This window comes from Cicer arietinum, chromosome 8 (genome assembly GCF_000331145.2).
Source record: "Cicer arietinum cultivar CDC Frontier isolate Library 1 chromosome 8, Cicar.CDCFrontier_v2.0, whole genome shotgun sequence".
Taxonomy (NCBI): Eukaryota; Viridiplantae; Streptophyta; class Magnoliopsida; order Fabales; family Fabaceae; genus Cicer; species Cicer arietinum.
Genome location: NC_021167.2, coordinates 13,120,506 through 13,139,940, shown reverse-complemented (window position 1 = coordinate 13,139,940; position 19,435 = coordinate 13,120,506). Strand labels below are relative to the sequence as shown.

At 26.0% G+C, this 19,435-nt stretch overlaps 1 protein-coding gene across 1 annotated transcript; it reads left to right on the top strand.

Annotated features, from left to right (window-relative positions):
* Positions 1 to 15,992: 15,992 nt before the first annotated feature.
* LOC101515214 (UDP-glycosyltransferase 1-like) lies at positions 15,993 to 17,696 on the top strand. The gene has a single exon (XM_004515355.4). It carries the CDS (start codon positions 16,102 to 16,104, stop codon positions 17,548 to 17,550), a length of 1,449 nt encoding a protein of 482 aa, XP_004515412.1. The 5' UTR covers positions 15,993 to 16,101; the 3' UTR covers positions 17,551 to 17,696.
* Positions 17,697 to 19,435: the final 1,739 nt, after the last annotated feature.

Below are 19,435 nucleotides of genomic sequence, written 5' to 3'. Positions count from 1 at the left end.
GTTGTTAGAAGAAGACTTGGTTTTGTAGGGTCAAGGTGGTTAGTTCCTCAAAAGTCTGGGGTTGTTAGGCTTGAAGGGTCAGGTGCATCGTAATTTATGGTATTTGAATTAGTGGATTAAAGCTTTCTGAATGAAGGGACTGGATGTAACCAAGTTAGTGATGAATCAGGATAAATCTATGTGTCAAATTATTTATGCTTTCATTGTTCGCTGTCTCTGAATCTGATTGCTTCTACTTCGAGTAAGTCACCAAAACCGAACAATGTTTATAAATTATCAAAAAGTTATCAACTTTGGCAAACACAATTCAACCCCTCCTTCTCGTATTGCATGTTCAATGACTTCCTGCATAGCTAGTATAAGACCCTATACTACATGAAAACACACACAAACACATGTAAGACCTTGAATTACATAACTTACTATTAATTTAGTCCATCAATTTTTTCACTAACTAGCGATAATTCACTAATTCAGAAAACTTTAATAAGGTAGTGGGCAGATCAATATTATGTAGAAATAGAAAAAAAAAATTAAGGAAGAGCCCAATGTAAAGAAAAAGAATGCCTAGGTAATATTATGTAGAAAAAGAGTTTTCATATTAAGACATTTGTGAGTGAACACAATCGCAACATATAATATAAAAAACAAGGAAGATAAAAGGAAATGGGTGGTGAAGATATTGGAGGAAAAATTTAGAATACAACCAACTACTGTTCAAGTTGACGTTGACGATTTCCTCAAATGCGAGTTTGGAGTGTTAAGTGAGGACTATGGGTGTTCAAAACAACTAAAAATTTAATTAAACTGTAGAACTGAACTGAACCGAACTGTTTTTGATCTAAAGAGATTTATAAAAATTGAGAACCAAATTGTTTTTCAAAAAAGTTATTAGGGATAATTGTGTAAAATTTGGGATAATTGTGTAAAAGTTATTAGGGATAATTGTATAAAAATTTAAAAAAAAGTTATTAGGGATAATTGTGTAAAATTTGGCCAATAGGAACAAAAAAATTAAGTTAAAACTAGTTTGGTTCGATTTAGAGTAATAAACTGATTCACCAATTTATAAAATAGTTTGGTTCCGTTTTTTGAACTGAAATATAGTTCGGTTCAATTTTTCAAATTGAAATTCGCGTTGTTTCAATTTTGAAATAGTTCTAATTCAGAGTTGAAATTTGTCCACCATTCCTGAGGATTATAAGGTTTTCAGGGCAATGAAGAAAGTGTTGGGTTTAAGTGTGAATGGTTAAGTCCCACATCGACAAAAAACATGGTAAATATTGGATTTATAAGGGAGGAGACCCATATACCTAATGCCTTAAGATTTTGGATTGAGATGTGGTGTCTGTTAGGGGTCTTTGACATTGAGGGGGAGATCCTCACACTCTCCAATTTAATTCTTTTTATTCTTTTTATGTTATAGTTATGTAGATAAAGGGTTAAATTGAAGGAAAGTAGAGATAGCAATGGGTAGGGTTTTGGTAGGGTACTATAGTACCCGTCCCTGTACCCGTGATTTAAAAAAATACTCATACATGTGCCCGTATCATCTTGGATATTAACTTTAATACCCGTACCCTTACTCTCTAGGTACCTAAGTGCCCGTACCCATACCCATTACCCGAGCTTTAACTAAAAAGATCGATAAATAAATGATATTGTTGTGATTAAAGTTAAAAATTATCTAAATATTTTAAATCCAATCATAAAGTATTATAAACCAAAATATTTTCTAACTCAAAATATTTCAAATGAACTCTCGTTACAATACACATTCAAATATCTATAATAATACTTTATGAAGTTGCAAGTCCTACGAAAATATTATTCGAGATTTGTAAAAAAATTGATAGGAAGTTGCAAGTATAATTATAAAGTCACGATTAATAAGATATAACTATTAATTATAAAGTCACAACTATTTACCTATTCATCATAATCAAATTCTTAAGAAGTTTGTAAACGTTTATCTTTCAATTATAAATATTGTAGTGGTCCAATTATATTAATAGATGTTATAATATAAAAGAAAACATTTAATTAAATTAAATATTAATATAACAAATAAATAAATAATATATTTATATAAGTGCGAGTGCGGGACGGAGTGGGTACTACAGTACTCGTACCCGCACCCATACCCGTTTAACTTTGCGGTTAATTACATGTCTCCATGCCCATACCCATTATGCGGGTTTTTAACCAACCCATTGTGGGTTATTTTTGCGGGTACCCATTGGGTCTGGATCTAATTGGCATCCCTAAGTACGGTCAAGCGAAAAAAACTATTAGCTAGGAAAATCAAAAAAGAAATTGAGAAAAATTGGTATGAACCAGGATAGACCGATTGGGTCACTGAATTGGATTCAGTTTTGGAGAACCGTCCATTTTTTAAAAAAACCAAGACTTTTATTTTTTGCAAAAACCAAAACAATTTTTAAATTAAAAAAAAAAATGTTTTTAACTTTAACTTTTTCACTCGGATCCTTATTCCACTTAATTTACAAGGCATCCGTCGTTGGTCGATTGATCCATATGAGATTTGATATTTTAATTTATATTACGAAGATTTGACTTTGTTGTGGATTTTAATGTATTTTTCATAGATATTGAACATTTATTATAAATTTTATAGATTTTAAATGAACTTAACCTTTCATACCAAACTCTTAGTGCTTGTTTCAATCCATATGAGCTTTGCTAAGTTTGAAAACATGATTTGATTTTGATTAAAATCAAGACCAGCTTCATCAAAGATTCCTACTTGAGATTCCATGATTTTGTGAAAAGTTTCAGTGGCTTTAATGAAATTTAACAAATCAATTTTAATAAGTTCATTTTCAGTTTTAAGGAGAACGTTCTCCGTTTTCTTGGCAGAACATTCTTGACCCTTTTGACTTTCAAAATTTTGTTGTTGTGTTTCTTATAGTTCTTGAATGATATTATTGAGAACATTATTTCTAGCTTGAGCTTTTTCTTTTTCTTCTTTTTCTTTATGAAATTGTTCTTTCAAAGAACTACATTTTTGAGTGAGAAGATTTGAATCATTTAACAAGTTATCCAATTGTTTTCCCATTTGTTCACATAAATAACAAGGTTCAGAATTTGTTACCTCATATTCTTCTGTTTTTTCCATCAAGCATATGTTAGCTTCCTCACCTTCTTTTGTTTCTAATTCTTCTGAAAGGAAATCGTTGTGGTGGTTTCTTGTTTAAGGGACATTCTGCTTTGTAATGTCCTAATTTATTACATCCAAAGCATGTGACTTGGCTTTTGTCTACTTCTGTTTTTGGATTTTTGTTTTGAGATCCCTTTTCGATTTGATCTCTTCATCTCATCATTCTATGTATTCTTCTGGTGAGAAGAGCAATTTCTTCATCAACATCTTCTTGTTTAGTTTCTTCTGATTCCTCATTTGTTTGTACTGTGATATTTTCTATAGATGTTTTTAGTGCTATTGTCTTTCCTTTCTTGATTGGTCTGTCTTCTTGCAGCAATACTTCATGTGCTCTTAAGGTTCCAATTAATTCTTCCAGGGGAAGTGATTCAAGGTTCTTGGCCAGGCTTATAGTTGTTACCATTGGTCTCCATATGATTGGAAGACACCTCATGATTTTTCTTACTCTTTCTTATACTGTGTAAGCTTTGCCAAGAGAACGCATTTCATTCACTATTGTTGTGAACCTTGAGTATATTTCATCAATAGTTTCTCCTTCTTGCATTTTGAACAGTTCGAATTTCCTTATGCCAATGTCTATTCTTGTTTCTTTGACATGGCTTGTTCCTTCATGATGAGTTTGCAGTGTATCCCATACTTCTTTCGCAGTTGTGCATTCATCTACTCTTTAATTTTCTTCTCTGCTCAAAGCACATGATAAGAATAATTGAGCTTTAGAGTTTAAAAGTACCTTAGTTTTATCAACAGCTTTTTCGAACTAAAAACCGGTTTGGTTCGATTCTAGTTTTTAAAAATTAGTTCGGTTAATAAACTATTTTTGAAAAAACAATTTGATTCTCAATTTTTATAAATCTCTTTAGGTCAAAAACAGTTCAGTTCTACAGTTTGATTAAATTTTTTGTTATTTTGAACACCCATATAGTCCTCATTTAACACTCCAAACTGACGTTTCAGGAAATGGTCAACGTCAACTAGAGTAGTAGTTGGTTGTATTCTAAATTTTTCCTCCAATATCTTCACCACTCATTTCCTATTATCTTCCTTGTTTTTTAAATTATATGTTGCGATTGTGTTTACTCACAAACGTCTTAACATGCAAACTCTTTTTCTACATAATATTACCTAAGGGCATTCTTTTTCTTTACATTGAGCTCGTCTTTAATTTTTTTTTTTCTTACATAATATTGCTCTGTCCACTACCTTGGGAATAACTTATTACTATAACTTTATCAAGCTCATCGCCTCTTGAGTCATCTACACTATCATACTTTCCACAATTTTTAATACAATCCAAAATGTCAAAGAAGCAAATAATATTATTCAAGTCTAACTCTTCCCAAACATCCATTTTTCCCACTATGTATTCCAGTTTAGAACTTGCATTTCAAAACGAAAGTTGTATCCATGATAAGTAACAAGAGTAAATAAATCATTCATCCTAATTACAAATAACAAATAAATAGAGATTAATTATATTGAAATTAAATAAAGAAAAAAACACTATATTAAAAACAAAATTCATAAATTGATGAACATTAAAATGCATATATTTGGGCAAATTACCCCCATATCACATCTGAATTACCACGAGAACTACCACGTCAGAAGTTTTCATTCATGTCATGTATATTAATCGAGAAAACTAATAAAAAGATAAAAAATATCGACGTCTTTCAATTTCAAAATTTTATTTGCATGTTTCCAAATTTCACAAGAGTAAATGTTCAACCCCAAGAAAAATTGTTGATTTACTCTAATTTAAGTTTATCGAAACATAAAGGTGTGAGTTTTTAAAAATGATTCTTATGTTATGAAACTCAAATTTCAAATTTTCAAAAGACAAACGTATTTTGAAAAGTTCATTAAAAAAGTCCAAAAAATTTGAGTTTTCAATTTTACAAAATACATTTGTGTTTTCAAAAAATTAAATTTATATTTTCGAGTAAAAAAGTGTGCATACCTACTATTCTGGAGAACTTCCCATTATTATTTTTGGGTGTTTTTTTTCTTCTTCTTTAACTAGAGCTTTTTTATTGTTTTTTTAAAGGAAAAAAAAAAGGATATAATAGAAGTTTTGACTAAAATGTGATGGAGTATAGTGAAAAGTGTATGAATCAATGTTTTAAAAATTGTATTGGACATGTCGGTTCAACTCATTCAGTCGTGTCAAGCGAAAAAACTGTTAGTTAGGAAAATCAAAAAAGAAATTTAGAAAAATTGGTATGAACCAGGATAGACCATTGGGTCGCTGAATTAGACCCAATTTTGGAGAACCGTTCGTATTTTTAAAAAACCAAGACTTTTATTTTTTGCAAAAACCAAAACAGTTTTTAAATTTAAAAAAAATGTTTTTGACTTTAACAAAAAAACTTTTTTTTTCACTTGGACCCTTATTCCACTTAATTTACAAGGCATTTGTCGTTGATTGGTTGATTCATATGAGATTTGATATTTGAATTTATATTACGAAGACTTGACTTTGTTGTAGATTTTAATGTATTTGTCATAGATATTGAACATTTATTATAAATTTTATGGATTTTTTTACTTTATAAGGTGCCAAGTTCATAATATATTTATATATTTCATGTCTTTTATTATTGTTTTATTATTTATTTATTTAGGTTCAACCGTGGTTCAACCTATTGAACTAATTGAACTATGATCCAGAGGTCTCGTCATTAGACCTTCGGTCCAATTTTTAAAACATTGGTACGAATTAAAAAGTTTCATGATTGGAACAAGAATAAATACAGGTGTATGTGTGATATGAAAAGGGTAAACCACTATTTTGGTGTTGAATGTGCATGACGCTGTCATTTTAGTCTATAACTTACCTAAAAATTCAAATTAGTTTATAACTCATCCAAACATTTGTCAATTTAGTCTATAACCTTAAATTGATTGTGAACTTTGGATGATTACATAACATCTAATGTGTCACTATCTCTTCCACGTGTTTATTAGACTAGACAAGGACAAAAATGATATTTAATTCAAAATGATTTTAAAAAAAATTCTTCATCTTCTCTAAACCTAAATTTTTCCCCAATTTCTTTTTCATCTCCTTCCTCTAATTTTTCTTCATTTTCTTCCTCCAATTACTCTATTACATGTGTTTGAGTGCTTCATTATTTAATAATATCTCCAACCTTGTTTCCTTCCAACACTTTCAAATTGTAGTCAATTCCAAAAAAACTCTTTCTCTTTTCTCTCCTTTTTTGATCTTTCAATTACGTATCCTATTTTGTGAAGTTGTAATATCATATGAGATGGAAAAGAGAAGAAGAAAAAAAAGGCATGAGTCTCAAATGCAAATGCAAAGAGAATAAAAGAGAGGAGTGAAGTTATAATTTAAAATTTAAAATATTAGAAATCAAACTACCCATTTCCATCTTAGAGACATCTAGAAAATATTTATTTTTTTGTGGGTACGATAAATTTTTGAATTCCTTTTGTAGTGAATCAGAACTGGTTTTTTGTTTGGATCTCATTTTTGTGCTATGTATTTAGGGAAATAACATATTATTAAATTATTAATGAATTTGTTTTTCTTTTTATAAAATAAAACCAACATAATGAATACTTTTGTTTTTTTTAATTTTTTTTTACATAAAAGAGTTTTTTAACACCATTTTGAATTTATTAACATTTTAGTCTATGTCTAATTAGTTATACATGTGCGAAAAAGAGTGACACATCATACAGTGGTGTCTACTTACACGTCACTCAGTTAATATAAATAATAACAAAAAATAATATTTTAGACTAAAATGACAAATATTTAAATGAAAAGAGTTAATTTAAATTTTTAATTGAGTCATACGCAAGAACGAGAATATCCTACTTATTCAAAGTTAAAATAATAGTTTACTAGATATAAAAAGAAGTTGCATAGTACATTATTTAAAAGATTGACATGAGAAGAAAAAAAATAAGTGGATGAACAATAAAAAATCGACATAAGAAATCTGTTGAGAGGTGGCACAATTTTTATTTTTCTCCTTTAATTTGTGACGTGCATTGCATTTTACTTATAACTAAATTATCTTATAAAATTATTGATGTATCGTACAATGAAGATACCATTTTAATAATTGTTAGTTTGATGGTTCTAATTCTTATTTGAATTCTTGTGTGAGATGGAAAACAAATACCACATACAGGCAAGGAGGTATGTGTTTTGCACCTATATATACATAATAGTGTGGTACATATAATAATATATATTAATTTTTTGTTTCAGGTTTGTTCGAATAAAAAGGTTAATTTATTAGTTTAAATTCCACCGACACAATCGAACTTGGATAGAATAGCTTTAGAACACTAGGCTATTTTTTTGGGGGTTAAATAGTGTTTTTTAAATGTGTGGGGTTTAATTATAGTTGTGTTTAAAATTATAAAAATATATTTAAATATATCTTTCTTATTCATATTAGTTTTATACTCTGTCTTTAGCTAATTAATTATTTAATTATTGTAATTTCTATTAATTTATTTATTCTATAAAATTATTCATAAAAAAATACCTCTAGATATAATTGTAATACATTAAGAGACTAAAGTGCACTTTTTACCTTCATAGATTAATTTAATTATTTTATTTTATTTTATTAAAAGTGTTTATATATATATATATATATATATATAAAAAAGAAGCACACAAAAGAGATGTTTTACAATGAAAAAAGTGACAGAGTTAAATTTTGACCACATAATTATAGATATTTAAGATTAGAAAAAAAAATCATTTTTAAATAATTATATTTTATTTTAATAACTTTTAATTATAATTATTTATATACAGTTATATAATCAAGATTTAACTCTTTTATTATAAAACTTATCTCATTTAATATATCTAAATATATATTTCTTATAGAAAAGTCTCTCTTATTTTATTTTATTTTTTGAATTTATGATTTGATTTGGGATCTTATTTTGTACTTTTGCACATTTAAAAAGTATATGGTGATGCAGTAGTGTCCAAATTTTTTATAATTGTGTAATTGTGGAATGGTATTGAATATTAGTGTCAACCAAGCTATGTCGGTAGAAGATGTATAATTGGTTTGTCGATAGCATCCTGGATTCATGGCTTAATTGGCTTAAAAATGAGTTTTCCTATCTTTATGTTTGGTTACCAATATCCATGCATGTTTTTTTTTTTTTTTTTAATTATACATTTTTATTAATTTTTAATAGTGCTAAAAATATGAAACATGATTGTAAGAGTCAAATTATTAAGTTTTATTGATTTTTTTTATTATTTTTAAATTTTTGTGATTTTCGTAAAACTATATAGATTTGAAAAAAATATTTGACAGATTAATATTTGGATATTTTTTTATTCATCTAATTTTATTTCGATTATAAAAAATTCAATTAATTTAAAATTCGATAATTTTTCGTTCTCGATTAGTAATTTATTTATTTTTAAGTATAATGAAATCTTTTAGTCCCACCAATAAGATAATTCTTTCAAATTCATTCTCTACTTATCCTTCACATATTTAATATCACAAGAACTCTTCCAAGTAGTATAACGTGTAAAGGTTCTCCACGAGTCTATTTTTTCCTCTTCATACTTCAATTTTCTTTTACATTTTCATAACTACTTCGCAATTCCTTTATTTCAATGAATATATTCTGCAATTCATTTTTTATTTTAATATTTATAATATTGTCTACCATATAAAAAATAAAAAATAAATTTAATTGAAATTTTTGTCTTACTATCTTTATTGATTCAAGAAATTGATTTTGTTTTAATATTAATGTTTGTCTTTCATTTTAAATTTTTTGATAAAAAATAGTGATGTGACATGTTTAAATAATATGACATATGATACGATGATATAAAATAATTAATATCATGAAAACGCAATAAAACTCTCTAAAAATATACTTTTCAACTTTAGAATTTTTTATTTTATTTTTGTAATGTAATTAATAATAAATGAATAAATAATACATTTAGATAGTTCTATATTATAAAATCGTATGTTACATCATTTAAAATATATCAAATTATCTTTTTTTTTAGTTCAAAAATTTGAGGGATAGATCAAATATGTCAACTTTTAAAATAGATGAATCAATTCCATGAATTGATGAAAATAAATAGATTAAACCGCAATTAAACCTAAAAAATATTATGATGCCTCTAAAAAATTACGAAACCGATCGATAGTTGAGTTCTAAAGATTTTTTATTTCTATCGAACCAACATTAATTGAATCAAGATCTTAATTATAAAAAAATAAAAGAATTTTTTTCTTATATATATATTTATAATATATGTCATCAATTATCATAGAATGTTAAAGTGATTTTTAAATATTAATTTCAATTGTATTATTGAAACACAATAAATGAGATAAATACTTTATCATATGGCTTGAACATATATTTTTTTAAAAAAAGATTCATTAATTTTTCTATAATTTATTTTCTAAAAAGAGTAATTGTGAAATATTTTTCTAACACAATGAATTTGAAATTAATTAGAATACTTCATTAACTATTAAATTATTTATTTAACTTATATTTTATTTAATAATTAAAATACAAAATAACAATTATTTAAGAGTACTTTAACCATTAAATTGTTAGTATATTAAAGTTGTTAAAGTTAATGATTAATAAAATATTGTAAATAAATAATAATATGCAACTATATATATATATCACAAAAATAAATTTTTAACATTAAAAAATTGAATAATAATTATGTACTTTTAAAAAAGAATTATTATTTTTAAATTATTTTTATTATTCACTGTAAGTATAATGAATAATACATATGCTATCTATATTCAATGTTATATAATTATATTTTAAATAATTAAAAAGTCGTGAATCCGCACGTGTTCAATTTATTAGATTCATATCTGTCTAATGAATAAATAGAGTAATAAACTTATTTGAAATATGAGAAGTATATAACAAGTCTAGAAAAAAAAAAAAAATATATATATATATATATATATATATATATATATATATATAATAAGTTATTTGTTTACATTTAAAATTACAAGAATAAATTATTTAAATATATTTAATTATAGTAGGTAACAAATTCAATGTAAAATTAAATTAAAGTAGTCTACTTATAATACAAGTCTTCCTATATTTAGATCTTTAATATAAGTAGCCGGCTATCATTTAACTTTTTAGTTGTCCAAAATCACAAATTGACAGCCATGCATCAGATATTGTTTTTACAAACTGTCACATGTCAACATGCCTCTCTGTTTCAATGTACCACCATATATAGTTGTCAGTTAGGCTAGTTTCTTTTATCAATTATTTTTTTTAATAAAAAATTAATTAATCCCAAAAGTATTATCACTTTAAGTTTTTAATTATTTTTTTCAAATGTAATTTCTAATAAATGTTATCTATATATTTTATTTTGAAAAAGTTATGTACCTAATCTTAATTATTATTATCAAATTTATCTTTATGATAAATAAAAACATATGAATGATTAACAAAAATTATTTATTATAAATGAACAATAAGAATTAAAAAGAGAGTATATTTTATGAAGATTCTGTAATTATAAGATGCCTTCTAGATACACTAAAAACAGATGGCATTCCAGATCTACTGGTAGATGTTATCATTTTCTTTTTTTTTAAAGAATATCAAAGATTTTAATAATATAATATTAATCCCACGAGCTCCTTCTAGAAGCGCGCGAGGGCTATCACTCGCTTTAAATACATACAAATTTTGGGTCATAGCCATGTGGTGTGAGTGATTTTGCTTACTACTTACTATCATTAACTTCCTAACAACATTGTTGACCAAAAAAATGAACTTTCTAGAACTTTATTCAATCACTACTAGTAGTTTGGCCAATTTGACAAATGAGTTAATAATTGATGTCTTGTTTGTTAATAATAATAATCACTAGTTTGGCCACTTGCGTATGTTTTATGGAGAAAATACCGCGTGGTGACAAAATTTTTAGACACAAGATTGTGGTATATTTATAAAAATAAAATAATAAATAAATATTTTGTAATTATAATATAACTAAATAATATATTATATATATATGTGTCTAAATTTTATCTTCAAAATCTTGTGATCGTAGAAAATATCTTTGGTTTTAAATATAAATAAAAAAATTAAAAAAAATATTTAATTCCAATTTTGTGGTTAATTAGTGTAATTTTTTTAAAGTTATTACTAGAGTCTATCTAAAGAGAATCTTTGTTGAAAATATTTCAAGAGAAGTAACTCTTACAAACGTGGATTGTAATTAGTTTACTTTAGAGTAGGGATAGGTGTAGATCTATATATGGGTACACTCGTATTACATTATATCATTGATGGTAATTGATGGTGGTCATTTGAGAGATCTTATGGTGGTTGATGGTAGATCTTTGGCAACTCTATAATGGTTGTGTGGCGGAGATTTTACGACTCTACGGTGGTGGGTCGTCTCTCACTATTATTAATATTGTTAATTTATATAATTTTTAAATTAATTAGAAAGTAAATTTTAAATAATAAATAAAATTATTTTTATATATTAAATATTTTATTGTGGGTGTACACCAAAAATTAATTTTTATTTATAAATAGAATTTTTTACTTGAAAACAAATGTCAGATACTTAATGTTTGAAATCAGATACTTTTTCAAGGATTAGCTTGACAACACATGATACTTTGAAGAAACAAAACGAACGTTTACTCCAATTTTAACACGAGGTCTTAAAAAAAGAAAAAACAAAATTACATAAGTTATTTATCTTATTTATTATAATGTATCATCTAACACATTTTTTTCTTTCAATTACAATTTAGTCCTTATTTTTACACATTCGTAAAATTAATTATCTAGTTTAAAATTTAATAATTTTGATTTTTCTAAAAATAAATTCAGCTAAAGAAATAATGAATTGAATATGTTAAATAGTTTTATATACAATTTCATGATGTAAAATCATTTAAATATATTAATTATTTATATATTATTAATTAATTTTCAAAAAATAAATAATTTTTAAAAATTAAAACTTAAAATTTTAGAAAATTTTATCACAATTTCATGAGTATTAATTATTTAATATTATTATATTATATGTCAATGTAATTCATCCAATTTTAATGCTATTTCTTTCAATTTTAAATATAAAAAAAGATGCTAGATATATCTAATACAAAATTTAAACAAAATATTACGAGAATATTATAATATAATTAAATATAAAAATTAAAATTTTCTAATCTATAAGAATAAGTCTATATTGGTACAAATTTAATTACAATATCATGGTTACAGCTACCTGAATTTGATATGAAGAGAGAAAGAAATAACGGTCCAGATTGTGAAATGTGGAGAAATATAGGACCATTCAGCCACCCTTGTTTTTGTCCTAGCTGTTGTTGTCGCTTCAAAATAAAGGAAGCTGGCCGCCGAATGGAAACCAAAACAAAAAGGTACTCTCCCAAATTCTTGAACCTCACATGTCCATTCAAAATCTTTCATTATACATGCATGTTTTGCTTGCCTAATTATATGCTTCACCACTTTCACAAAATAATATTATATAATATTAATATTTTTGAGTCAGAAGCTAACAAATATTTTTAAAACACATGTTAATAAATTATATAAATATTATCTTAAAAGAGATGTGTCAAATTTTTTTAAATTTAAAAATTGTTTTAGAGACGATATATTTAGTATTAAATTTTTATTTTTAATATTTAATATTGTTAGGGCAATTTTTTAACAAGATTTATGTTTCAAAATTATTTTTAAGTTCAAATCCACAATATATATATATATATATATATATATATATATATATATCGTTCATCTTTAAAAATGTTGCCAACTTAAATCTTTTATCTTTGATTCTTTTTTTCACATAGGTCATTCATGTTTATAAACTATTTCCACTTAGTTGATATGTCTCATGGACTTTAGAAGAGAGTTGAATAGACTACCGATTCTTTATAAAATTTATATAATGTAGTTAAATTATTTGAAAATTATGTTGGAATGGAGTGTTTATTTATATCAAAATGTGGCTATTTAAAATTGATTTTATATTGCCATTAATTATTCTCAATAATTGAAAAGACAATTTCACAAGAGAAAAGTACTCTGATTGAATAAGTATTAATCGAATATGAAATAAATATAAAAAGTTAAGAGAAAAAGAAAATCACAATTTGATAGAATGTTTATAAAATCCATTAGTAATTTGTTATAAGGATTCTACACTACCCCTTCATCTTTAAACACCCAAAACCAGAGTTCTTAAAACACCCTTCAAAATAAAATATAAACCACTATCTTCAAGATAAAAACAATTCCTCTAATCTAATGAGAGTTTCTCAAGGAGAGAATTTTTATTTCAAAGATATTGAGAAGTTCATCAACAAAAATTAACAACTTTAAGTGCATGTTAGAAACATGTTTAAAAGTCATACAATGCATCAAAAACCTTTTTAGATGTTTGAACAAATTATTTTACATTAATTATTTGTTTATCTAGTTGATTATATAAGTCTATGTATTTATTGATATAATTAATATTCTCTCAATTATTAATATTATTCAATTTATTTTTCACCATTTCTCTCTTATTAATGATTTAAATCAAGAATTGTAATCAAAATATTTAAAATAATATTTTATAATAAATTATTTAAATTAATTTTTTATTTGAAGGTTTAATTTTAAAATTCTTTTAAAGAAAATTTAAACAAAAATATAAAATAATATATAAATCAATTTTTTTTAAAATTTAACAAATGATAATAATAAAAAAGTTTAAATTAAAAAATAGATTTTTTTAAATTATTTTTATTAAATATTAATATATTCTTCGTTATGATAAATTTAAAGTAGAAACACTACATCAATTTGGGGCTTTTTGTAGCACACAATTAATGGTGATTCATATAATTTTTTTTATATAAACAGAACTTTTTATAATAATATGTGTAAAATACTCAAAATGAAGCATACAAATATAGAAACTTTTAGATCAAACGATTTCATATTATTGGGTCCATATTTTGCACATGTTGGTTGGGGTCATAATTAATGACTAGGGTCAAGATGATGTGAAGTTTTCCAAGTCATGTTTTGAAATATCGAGATATTTTTCACATACACAAATTGGATGTTCAATTGCCGACATATTAAATGGTTACAGTGATTTCGAACTCAAAATATACAAAATTAATGCAAGTGAATGCTTCTTTCATTGGTTGTTGGAAAAATCGATTAGAAAAGGAAAACATTTTAAATCGGTTGGTCTAGAAACCTATTTGAAAAAGGGTACTTCATAAAATAATAGATGTATAGAAAGCAAATTTTGAAATGATTAGTCCTCCACAATTTAAAAAGTGCCTTTTTTTGACTAAAAAAGTGTTGTGATAATTCTAGAATTACCTAAAAAGTGTACTTACTACTAAAACATATTTAAAAAGGGAATTTAGATACTGCTAAAAAGTTTTACAAACTGTTCAACAAAGAATTTTTTTTTGTTGCAAACTAGCTAGTGCAATAAATTAAAAAAGAGGAGTGCTAGGAAAATTTTGTAGCAGAGTGACAAGTCGTGTCCAAGCTTTTCAACCATAAGATAATTCAATTAAATTAATACTTTAAAGATAAAAAATCATTGATGTATATTCATATATTCTCTTGATTCTTTAAGAAAAAAAGAGTGATATGATATATACCACTATATATATATATATATTTATATGTATTACAGTCTTACATGTGGTGACGTGGGTGGTGCAAGAACGTGCGCTGCAGTTTCGGCTAAAAACATGGGAGTAGTGATGTACAGAAATAAACCCTGAACAAAATGAAACTATAAAAATAAAATAAAATAAACTGAACTGAGCCAGAAAATTCAGATTAAAAAATTGTTAAAAATTTTGTTTGCATTTATCTAGTTTATCCTAAAATAAAAATGAATTTTTTTCTGAATTTAATCGAGTTTATGAATTTCTTATAAGTTCAACCAAGTAAATTTAGGTTTTCTAAAATTTGAGTCTACAATCAATTCAATTCTAAATTAATACGTAGAATTATACGAATTTACTTGTAATTTTATAAAATTAGAACAATTTTCTAAACACACATAACATTCCTCAAAAATTGTTTTTTCAATATATTTTTAAAATTTATATTATTTAAAAATAAAATTCATTAAATTGCAATTGGAGTTCTATCTTTATTCTATTTTTTTCAAAAGCCATTCTCCCATCCGTCCTATCCGTCCTAACTGTCAAACATAATTTTGTATTCTCCCAAAACAATATTAGTAAATACGATTTATTTTTTATTTATTAAAAACACGATTGATTTTAGAGAATATTCTACTGTTATTTATTATTTTAAATGAGAAACAAAACTATTCTGAGCCGTTCACGTACACTGAGATGTGACAATGACCTGACATATATTTTTCTTTTCTATCTACCAGAAAAACTTAACGAGGATCCAGATTTGAACAGATTTATGAAATTGTATATATTTTTATTATCAGATTCTTTCTGTTGAAAATAATTTTAAAAATAAATATTTTTTTCACCGAGGATTGGTATTTGAACATATGATTTTACGAATGAATTGCAATTTTAATAAACACGTTATTGAAGCGTAGTGGAAGGTGCTTATATGTTACTATATATTATAAAATATTAAATAAATATGAATTCACACCGAGATGCCGGAATTGTCCATACATGACCCATCCCAATATCTAATATTAAATATCAAACATTACCTAAAACTATGACTAATTTGGACACTACTTCATCACTCTCTCTTTAAATACAACTTTGTTTTTCCATAGCTACCAAAGTAAGTAACTAACAAACTCTTAACTTCACTAATTCCATTTCCTTCCAATTTTCATCAAAATGAAGGATACTTTAGTTCTATACCCAGCTCTTGGAAAAGGACACCTTAACTCTATGGTTGAATTAGGCAAACTCATATTAACACATAATCCTTCACTTTCCATCACTATTCTCATCCTTTCACCACCAAATACCAAACCACAATCTTTGCAAGATATTCAAACACTTGTCAAAGCTTTTGCTTGTGAATCTTTTCCTTCTATTACTTTTCATCACATTCCTTCCATTTCATTTTCCTTCACACTTCCACCTCACATACTCCCCCTTGAACTATGTCGTCGTAGTAATCACCTTGTTGATCATATTCTTCAATCCATTTCAAAAAGTTCTATCCTCAAAGGTGTTATCTTGGATTTCATGAACTATAGCACAAACCAAATCACTTCAACACTTGACATACCTACTTATTTTTACTACACTTCAGGAGCTTCTTCTCTTGCTGTATTTCTTCAACTTCCAACCATTCATCAAAACACCACGAAATCCATTAAAGACTTCCACGTGTATCCTAAAATCCATGGATTACCTATGATTTCTATAGAGGATATGCCAGAGGAAGTTAAGGATCGTGAGAGTCAAAGTTACAAGGTTTTCTTAGAAATGGCAAGAAGCATGAAGGAAAGTGATGGAGTTATCATAAACACTTTTGATGCCATTGAAGCAAGAGTGTTAAAAGCTTTAAAAGGTGGGTTGTGTCTTCCTGGAGTAACAACACCTCCCTTATTTTGTATTGGACCAATGATCTCACCTCCTTGTAAGGGGGAAGATGAAAGAGGACGTTTGTGTTTGAGTTGGCTCGACTCGCAACCGAGTCAAAGCGTCGTGCTATTGAGTTTTGGAAGCATGGGGAGATTTTCCAAGACTCAATTGAAAGAGATAGCTTTTGGATTAGAGAAAAGTGAGCAAAGATTCTTGTGGATTGTTAGAAGCGAGTTGGACTTAGATGAGTTGAGTTTGGACGAGTTGTTGCCAGAAGGGTTTTTGGAGAGAACAAAGAAGAATGGGTTAGTGGTTAGAAATTGGGCCCCACAAAGAGCTATACTAAATCATGACTCGGTGGGTGGGTTTGTGACACATTGTGGATGGAACTCAGTATTGGAAGCTATTTGTGAAGGAGTGCCTATGATAGCGTGGCCATTGTATGCGGAACAAGGTTTAAACAAAGTGACTTTAGTTGATGAAATGAAAGTGGGTTTAAAAGTGAATAAGTCACAAGATGGATTAGTGAGTGGAATTGAGTTAGGAGAGAAAATTAAAGTGTTGATGGAATCAGATAACGGAAAAGAACTTAGAGAAAATATTTTGAAAATGAAAATAAGCGCTAAAGAAGCTAAACAAGGAGGTGGATCTTCTCTTGTTGATATGAAAAGGTTGGGAAATTCATGGACGGAACATGCTTCTTGGAATAGTTTATCACCAAATTCTCCTTTTCTTTTTCGTTCGGAATAAAATTAAAAAGTGTGCGTTTGTACCATTAATAATTTAGAAAAGTAAGTGATTAATTATTGAGTTTTTTTAATTAATTTTTTTGTAATGAAGTGTGTCATTTTATGTCACAAAATGATTTTATATATCGAACTCGTATCTTTGATGAATTTGTTTCTTTTATATTAGAGTTAGAATTATCGGGTGGCAATGTGTTACAAAAATTTAAGGAGAATGTGTTAAATACATTGTTGTTAACATTATTTAAATTTAATTATTGTATCGAATGATAAAATAGGATGTTTTTTTTAAAAAAATAATAGTACCAATGTTGTATGCGTATATAGAGCAACACGTGATGGTGAGAATCTTATGTAGCATCTCACATGAATCCTGAATTCCTGACAGTAAAAAAGCAACAGTAATAGAAAACGATTCTCTCCTTAGATTCTTCAATAGATACAGCTCTGTAATTGTTTTATTATTATACGATTAATTTCTCTATTTTCACCATTCAACTATTTTAAATAATATTAAATAATTAAGTTGAAATATTTTTTATTTTAATTTTAACTTCTTAAACTATTCATTTTTTAAATTTTATTAATAATATTAATAATTAATAAATTTACATCATACAATTGTATGACGTCATCTAATTTTAAATATATTAAATTATAATTTTTTTATTAAATAATAAAAAACTAAAGTTATCAAATTTTAAATCAAAAGAATTAATTTTATAAATTGATAAAAAAAATAAAGATGATAATTGTAGTTAAATCTATTCTTTTTTTTATATCTTCAAAGTTTTCATATGTAAGAATGTTGGTCTAATTATTTAATTTTTATTCAAGCTCAAATTATCAAACATCAATTGAATAATTTGATAAATAATTTGATATTTTATAAATTTGAGATTCAAATTGACCGACACTTACAATTTCAAGACTCAAAACAATGATATACATTTTTTTCTTTTCATATGACTGAAGTATGGAAGTTAGAGAGTAAACTCCAAAACACTTGAAAGTGGGTTTACAAATACATAAATGATATTTTGACATATAAATTTAACAATAAAATTCAACAATAATTTAAATAGTTAATTAAATTTAAATATATGTTGTGACCTAATCGAAATAAGGACATAATATAGGAGAATAGAGATAAATGAGAAAAAGAGAGAGTGAATAATATTATTTTATTATTATGTGTTTCTATTCTAATGTTAGCCCTATTTATAGAACATAAGTAAATTAACATTCACTAATGACCCTTATGAACTTAATATTCATAACACTTTCCTTTGAATGTCCATCGAGAATATACTTCATTAAAACCTTACTAGAAAATAAACAATGGAAAAAAAAACTCTAGTAAAGGAAAAAGAGTTCAACATCATTTATTTTGGAAATTGTCTCATTAAAAACCTTACTAGAAAAATTCAATTAGACAAAACCACGATGAAGGAAAAATTAGTTCATAATATATTTATTTCTCCTCCTCGTGTAGACAATGATATTTTAAATTATGAAGATCAATCCTTTGTTGTATTTGTAACTTGACAATGAATTTGTAACGATGTATCGTATATTGTCACATAAATGACTTTGTTGATGTTTATATCACAACTTAGTAGAAGGTCACGAGCAATTATATATTTTGCTGGAATATGTCTTGTTCTATCTTCTTTAATGTGTCATTGTCTCAGTTGAGTAATGCATGCAATATTTTCTTCATAAAGAAATCATGTAATTATATTTATGGAACACACACTATTAGTCCCTTGTAGGTGTTGAATCATAGGCCTAAACCAAAATACCTTTTTGACTTGTCTCATGTTGTTTTAAAATTTCCTTATCATTTGATGATATTGTTTTTGTGGTTTGTTTCACACATCTCCATG

What these genes read in the sequence shown, in the direction of transcription:
- LOC101515214 (XM_004515355.4), top strand. Translation starts at nt 16,102, where the DNA reads ATGAAGGATACTTTAGTTCTATACCCAGCTCTTGGAAAAGGACACCTT.